Below are 7915 nucleotides of genomic sequence, written 5' to 3' on the forward strand. Positions count from 1 at the left end.
CATAGCCTAGGCGGGCTTTGAGCTCAGCATCTTCCTGTTTCAGCTTCCCAAGTTCTGAGAAAACAAATGTATAGCACCATGATTGGCCACCTACCCTTTTCCAAGATGGCATTCAGAGATTGTGTTCAGAGGACGACAGCTTTAGGATCAGCTAGATGAAAAGAAAAGTTAGCCAGGTGGTGGTGGCACATGCCTTTAGTTCCAGCACTCAGGAGGCAGAGGCAGGTGGATGTTTGTGAGTTCGAAGACAGCCTGGTCCACAAAATGAGTTCTAGGACAGCCAGGGCTATTAGACCCTGTCTTGAAAAAAGAAAAACAAACAAAAAAAAAAGTTAGACACAGGCACAGTGACTGCTGCCTAATTCTGGCAATTCAGAGACTGAGGCAGGAAGATAGACATCTGTCCCAACCAACCAAAAGAAAAGATTATGTAAGCCATGTGGGGGGTGAAGAGAGATGGCACTTTGGCTAATAACTGATTTACAATGTAACTTCTCATCTAGAGCATTTTCACGTTACTAGTAGTCTGGTGTGGTCATGAACTTTGGTCTCGGATAAACAGCAAAGAGGCCGTAGTCTGTAAGTGGTGACTCAGCCAAAGCTGTCAGGCCGCTGAAGCTGTGTTAAAGCAGCCACAAGGAGAAGCGATCATTCACTTTCTCAAGCCTACACGAGACCCCAGAAAGAATGACTACTGTCTGCCTTACAGTGAAGGGGACTGGTAATTGAGAGGGAGCCGTGATCACACTAGGTCAGTGGAAAGTGAGTGCAAAGTAATGACTAAAATGGGCCAATTTGTCTAGCACTTTTCATAATAGGTGCTTTGTAAGACGGCAATTTATGTGATACTTGATTGGCACAGAAAGAATACCCATCTTAAGCAATTTTAGCCCAATGTACTGGAAAATTGCTTAACAGGCTGTTATTCTGTTGGGAACATTTTCATATTACTGAAATGCCACCCTTCTTTTTTCTCAGCAGCAAATCTTATATCAGTGGGTAGAGCCTCACCATGGCCACCATTTACCTCGTGGGCCTGACTTGCGTGTTCATCTAGAGAAAGAAATGTTCCCACCAGTACATCGGAGATAACCATGGGTTTTCATTTAGGGCCAAAGGATTAGTTAGTCATTTTTCTTATATGTTCTTAGAATATAATTCACAGACCCTGAGAAAATTGCTGTTAAATCACATCTGTTAAGGGTTTACATTAAAACAGTCTACCAAGGGTTGACAGTCACTCTGAGCAACTGTGCTCTGTGACTGCCTCTTTGCTGGCATAGTTGATTGACTATTCCAGGTCAGCAGAATCGGGGTGCTGTCGTTACTGCCCTGGGTTGCATGGCTGGCTTTATGTGGTACTATCTTGGGTGCTTTGTTCTATATTCTCTGTTTTCGTTTGGATTGCAAAGAGCAGAATTCTCAGCATCTTCAGAGAAATTTGGAATTGGAGCAGAATGAACAGCTATGAGTTAAATTTTGTTTAGTGTCCTGACCATAAATTTTTATTTTTATTTATTTTTTTGAGACAGGGTTTCTCTGTGAAACAGTCCTGCTGTTCTGGAACTCACTATGTAGACCAGGTGGGCCTCAAACTCAGAGATCCTCCTGCCTCTGCCTCCTGAGTACTGGGATTAAAGGCGTAAGCCACCACTGCCTGGCCAGACTATAAATATTTAAAGAAATGAAGCCATTTTTAGTTGTAAGACCACTCTGCTTAGGAAATATTGAAAATTCTGCGTTCTGATTTGTATAGCAGTTGTCAGGCTTAGGAATTTCCTCACTAAAATCCATTATGTTCAATCAATCTGGCCAAACCTCAGGTTGTTAAATAAACAACCCATGAGCTGTCTAAATATTTGGCAACAACAGAATATAAAAATCTTTTCTTCTGCTAGCCTGCAAGTAGTTGTATGTATGCAAAAAGCGAAACCATGACATTTTCTCATTCCTTATTAGTTTATTCAGCCCAAGACTAGAAAAGCAAGTCTGATTTGAATTAGATCAGCTCTGACCTGGAAAGAGCTTCCCCATAGTCATTCTGTGCCATTGCAAATACCAGACAGAGCCAGGCACAGAAGCCTGCATCTGTGGTCAGCCACTCGGGGGCTCAGGGAGGAAGACCAATGGGTCTTGTGGCCAAATTAAAAAAAAAAAGAATTAAAAGAAAGAAAAGCAGCCGGGCAGTGGTGGCGCACGCCTTTAATCCCAGCACTCTGGAGGCAGAGGCAGGCGGATCTCTGAGTTCGAGACCAGCCTGGGCTACGAGAGCTGGTTCCAGGACAGGCTCCAAAGCCACAGAGAAACCCTGTCTCGAAAAAACAAAAAAACAAAACCAAACAAACAAAAAACCAGGTGAATATTGAGGTTGTCTTGGGGTTGGAGTTTGGTCTGGTGTCTCAGGATACTTGGGGTTGCTGACAAGGAACTCACTGAAGTGGTAGGAAGGAAGGAAGCTTGGGCTGCCAGAGAGAATCACTGAAGGATAAGGAAACACTGAGTCTGTCCCTGGCTTCCATCAAATATTTCTGGCTTTCAGTTTCTCTTTCCTGGTAAAGAAGACAGGCAAGTCACATTTCGTGACATGTGCAGTCCAGGTGTTCAGTTCTGATTCCTTTTCAAGTCCCTTCCCTTCTGGAGAGAAAAACATTCAGATTCTTTGTTCCCAGGAATGGCTTGTAACCTGCAGTTTGTCTCAACCTTCTTTTAGGTATACCAACATTGGCACAGTTCAGGGCACCCAGTCATGCTGCCTGCTGAGGCTGTCCCAGTCCCCATTCCACAGCTGAGGAAGCTGAAGCAAAGTGAAGTCAGACAGCTGGGTACCCCTGGAGCTGGTGAAATCTAAGGAGTTAACTCAGCACTCTTCTTTCTTCCTCTGATTTGTTTATTTTTATTTATTTGTTTGTTTATTTTTGGTTTTTCGAGGCAGGATTTCTCTGTAGCTTTGGAGCCTTGCCTGTTCTGGAACTCACACTGTAGACCAAGCTGGCCTCAGAGACCTGTCTGCCTCTGCCTCCCACTGAGTGCTGGAATCAAAGGCACGGGTCACCAACCCCGCACCCCTGCTCTTCCTCAGATTTGTGAGGGCAGGTAGGTTTTGCTTAGTTTTTGAGTCTAACTCAAATTCTCTTTTCTCTCTCATGGCAGTCTTCCTCCAAACCAGAATTTTTCGCTCCATACCCATGTCCTGCTCCCTCCCACAGTGCCTTTACCCACTCAGTATTCACCCTTCCCTCCTTGAAGTACTGAAGTCCACACAAGAAAGTGTCTGTTGGCGGCCTCGCAGTCGGTGTGAGTCCCTGAGGTTTTCAAGGCTGAGACACCTGTTGCCCTGAGAATGTCTAAGTAGGTTGTGAAGAACTCCTCTCTGCTAGCACCACCTGCCCATCTCATCACACATCCTGGTCTCTTGCTGCTTCAAGCAGTGTGGATCCCTGGCCTAACCTGTGACTTCACGTCGTATTTGTTTCTAGTTTATGAGCCTCCAAAGTTTGACAGTAGGTGGCATCCGTCTTGTTTTTCTTAACTTTCCAATGCCAAACTCAATATTTGGTGTCTGGTATCTGTTCAGTAGTTCAGCAGGTTTCTGATAGAAGCACAAATGGGGCTGAAAGTGTAGCTAGCACGCGAAACACTGGGTACACGAAACACTGGGTTCTTAAAGACTGTTCAAACCCCACATCTTTCGTGAGCTGCCCCACAGTCCACTAGCTGTCGTTACTTCTTATCTCTTATGCTCCCATGGTGTCTGGTGCCTCAATCTCTGTACTTCATACAGACTGCCTTGCAGTCACTGTCTCTGTGGCCTTCTTTCCTTCCTCCTATCTATATTATTGGAAGTCTGGACTGGGGATGCAGGTCAGTGGCAGAATACCTGCCTAGCCTGTGTGAGGCCCCGGGTTTGAACCCCAGCACCATAACCAGCAAAAACAAAACTCCCACTCATTTTCTGTTTTTTTCATTTGTGGATCCTTTCTATCCAAGGCCTTCCAGTAGCACAACTGCCTCATTTTGCTTGTGCTGATACACTGGAAATGGAGCTAAGTACGATTTGCTAGATTCAGAGAGGCATCTTCTGAACCTTGGAAATGTATGTTTTGAAATCTGTGGTTTGGTAGAGCACTGGGCCTGGTTATATAATATTTTGCTTCCTAATCATAAATATAAAATATTGTAATTAAATGCATTTTGAAAAATATGGTTCTGTTTCCTACAGGAAGCACTTTGGTCTGTTTCTCTCTGGTGGTTTTCCTGTATCTATCTACAGACAGATGTGTTCCTCGTTTCACTTATTAGGTCAAGAACGTTCTTGACCATCATTAGATAGTCTTAGACTGGTTTTGGTGTTAATGATTGATCCCAGGGTCTTGCGGAAATCAATTCTCTATCTATCACTAAGCTATACCCCTAGCAAACAACCTGGGTTTTAGCCTTGCAGTAATGGGTGATTATACCATGGTTCGTGTGATCTTATTGGGGATTAGATGCTTATCCTTTATATGCTGTACCTTCTCAACACTCCCTCATTGCCCCCTTAGTGTAACCCTCTTAGAGACAGACTTCGTTTCAGGGTGAGATATCTTCGAGCCCTTCATATGCACTATTAAACCCAGCGCCACCGCTTGTCTTATTTTGTGGTAGGTACCCAGTGAATAATTGATGAACGAATTAATGCCCTCCCTAAGAATGAATTCAGCACACAGCAGCAGGATATGAGTATGTCTAGCCTTGTCTTGGTCCATCTCCACCATGACAGGAGTAACGCAGGGTTTGGGTTTCCGCTACTCTGACAACGAAGTACCCCACTCATTGTCGTTAAACAAAAGAAACAAACAGAGGAAAAGAGTTGGTATCCTTCTTAAGCAACACCCGGTTTAGCTTTCCTAGATTGCTGCTTTAAAGCACATTGAGATGAAAATGTGCAAAGTACTTTCCCATCCTGTTCATTCCTACGACTTTCTACATAGATATTGGTTCAGTTTTGCCAGTGGAAAAATGAGTGGTTTATTCAGGGTCACATAGTTGACGTGAATGCCTGAAGGTCCTGATCATCTGATTGAAGTTTAATTCCATTATTATCTTGGAAAACTGTGATCTTGGATTAAGATAAGCAGGGTAGATTTGGTACTGAGAATCGGATCTTCGAGTTTGATGGCTAAGTTTGAGGTTCTTGGAGCCAGAATGCTTAGACTTTCAGAGTCTAAGAAATCTGAAGGCTCTTGGGATTTGAAGACCTTTGGCCTAGGACCCAAGCATAGAAGCAGGGAAGTCTTTGCATCTGTTATTTTTTTTCCTTCCCAATTCTTAGAGCTTATTGCCAGAGGGTTTTGGAGTTAAACCAGTTATAAGGGTGCATGCAACCTCTAGCTTCTCCCAAGGATCCAAGTTCAAAACCTGAATCACGATTTGGTTTAGAAAGTCTGGTCCACATACTCAGACTGAGGGTTCTCCCTGAAAGTGATTTTTTGTTGTTGGTGTTGTTGTTGTTGTTGTTATTTCCTGATCCCTAGGGTCCCTGGGCAGGGAAGATGTGATAGGGAGCAGAAGGGTCTCAAATCTGCCCATCTGAGCTTTTGAAGGTTTCATCTGTAAAGGCTCAGTCAGGTCTGTTGGATTCCAGGGCTCTAGATACAGCGTCTAGATCTGAGGATTCCTGGTGGTGATGGTTTAGTTTTGTGCTCCTGGGTCCCAGGCGGGGTGCTCATTGTAATGGATGTACGATGCAGCGACCAGGAGGTGCCAACACAGCAACACGAGGCCTCTGACAGCAGCCTTGGGAGAGTCACCTACCGTGTTGTACAAGACGGCGCTAGGACCCAGCGTGGTCGGGCGGACGGGTGTTGACAGCCCTCGAGCCGAGCCGACCGGCGTTAGGACCCCGCGGGCGGCGGCGGCGCGTGGGGCGGCGCGCGTTGACAGCAGCGGCGGCGGCGGCGGGACGCGGCGGGCGGCGGGGCTCGGCGCCTCCGGTTCCTTCCCCGGCTTCAGAGGCAGCGGCGTCCCGGGATGGCTTTCATGGAGAAGCCGCCGGCCGGCAAGGTGCTGCTGGACGACACGGTGCCGCTGACAGCGGCCGTCGAGGCGAGCCAGAGTCTGCAGTCGCACACGGTGCGCGGCCCGGCCGGGGCGGGAGGCCGGGGCCGAGGACGGGGGCCGGTGCTCAGGCCGGACGGCGCAGCCGGGCGCGGGCACCGGAGCCGGGCAGGTGTGGGACCCCGCTGCCCCGCTCCTGCTCAGCCGCGGCCCGGGCGCCTCGCGTTTGCCTCGGGGACCCCTGGAGTGGCAGGAGGGAGCCAGCCCTAGATACTCGTAGTAAACACAGGCGAGTTCGTTTCGCCTACAGACAGTCTTTTATGGGACTTTAAGGCACGCTTGCTTTCATTTGCGCGTGCAATTTTTCTTTTGAAAGGCGCTCTATGCATTGCAGTTTACAAGCAATAAATCCAGGAACCAGTAAAAAACCGGGGAGCTACTAACCTCTGGGACTTGAGTGAGCAAATGATGAATGGGGTGGGGGTGGGAGTGGGATTTCCTTAGATTGTAATGTTTTGTCAGGCCACCAAATCAGATTCCAGCTCACAGTCTTGTTTATCATGTTTGGGGGTTCATCATCTGGAGACCAAAGCCCCGCAATAGCCCTCCGTGTGTGTGTGTGTGTGTGTGTGTGTGTGTGTGTGTGTGTGTGTGTGTGTGTGTGAAGTTCTTAGGCTGTTCAAAGAGATCTTTCATTCTGTCGTATTAAAGCGGTACTTTTCGGAACCCCAGTTACCCCTCCTTCAGCCTTGTTTTTAGGACCTGGATTGTTCAAAGCATTCATCCTTAAGAGAAATGACTTACCTTTTTAAAAAGTGTGTTTGTCTCCCTAGGCTAAAATCTTAAATCCTATTCTAAAACTTGTGAAAAGGCACTAAATAGCCACGAGTTTGTTAAACTTGGAATTTGTTGCAAAGTGAGTATTTAAAGGGCCCAGGTTTAGGGCAGGAAGTCATCATTCTTTCAAGTTATATTTTTGACTGGATTACTGGCAAGTAAGTCTTATAACCTCTTAGAGAACGTGTTGAGTTGTTTAGGTCTAGTACTGAAGAGATGGATGCGAGAGGTGCTTAGAAACTACTTCCTCTAGAAAACCTTCCTTCCTTCCTAGCTGTTTCCCCAGATAAACACCACTGTAATCGTGTCCTTTCCTCTCTGCCACACTGTGACGGGGGAGACAATTCTCGTTCACTTTTGGGTCTCAGTCTGATAGTATTTCACTCGTGTCTGTTTGCTGGGTAAGTAAATGAATTGTAGTCTCATTGTGCCCCTTTTCCTGTTTGTGTACAGCGAGATTGTGAAAATCAGAATGAGGCTTCTGGGCTGCCTTCAGAGGTCAGTGCTCAAGTGAGGTGCTGAGAGATGTAATGGGATCCCATCGTTATGCGGAGCTTTTCATTAAAACAAGCACAAAGCAAGAATTTTAGGGCAAAAAAAAAATTAGCAGTTTTTATAACGATGACTGAACAGGAAAGACAGTGACTCACAGGAGACCAAGACAGGCAGATGTGGAATAAAAAAAAATGTATCATTGTCTTGCGTAATTTTTGACTATTCTGTGTTCTTGTCATCTTAGTGTGAGACTGACAAATGTTGCATCAGCCCTAAACTTTATTGAGAAAAAGCACACACTGATGCAAACTTCCTGGACTGCGAATGCTCGGAGTAAGTCCCTTGGAAACAGAACAGCTGAAAAGAAGTAGTTATTAAAAGTGGTGCATGGGAAGCCGGGCGATGGTGGCGCACGCCTTTAATCCCAGCACTCGGGAGGCAGAGGCAGGCGGATCTCTCTGAGTTCGAGACCAGCCTGGTCTACAGAGCTAGTTCCAGGACAGGCTCCAAAGCCACAGAGAAACCCTGTCTTGAAAAACCAAAAAAA

General features: G+C 46.3%; 1 protein-coding gene across 5 annotated transcripts in view; it reads left to right on the forward strand.

The window, feature by feature from the left end:
• Positions 1-604: 604 nt before the first annotated feature.
• Positions 605-7915, forward strand: part of Pxk (PX domain containing serine/threonine kinase like) — a 72323-nt gene continuing 65012 nt past the window's right edge. For 2 of the 5 annotated variants that reach the window (XM_050161133.1, XM_050161134.1), the window contains exon 1: positions 5900-6111. In XM_050161133.1, coding sequence (XP_050017090.1) covers positions 6010-6111 — 102 coding nt within the window. In that variant the 5' untranslated portion in view covers positions 5900-6009. Of the gene's footprint in view, positions 752-5899; positions 6112-7915 lie in introns of those variants that run through there. The other 3 variants (XM_050161130.1, XM_050161131.1, XM_050161132.1) reach the window with 2 other exon arrangements.

Source organism: Alexandromys fortis, unplaced genomic scaffold (assembly GCF_014885135.2).
Source record: "Alexandromys fortis isolate MF-2015 unplaced genomic scaffold, M_Fortis_MF-2015_v1.1 scaffold_123, whole genome shotgun sequence".
Lineage (NCBI taxonomy): Eukaryota > Metazoa > Chordata > Mammalia > Rodentia > Cricetidae > Alexandromys > Alexandromys fortis.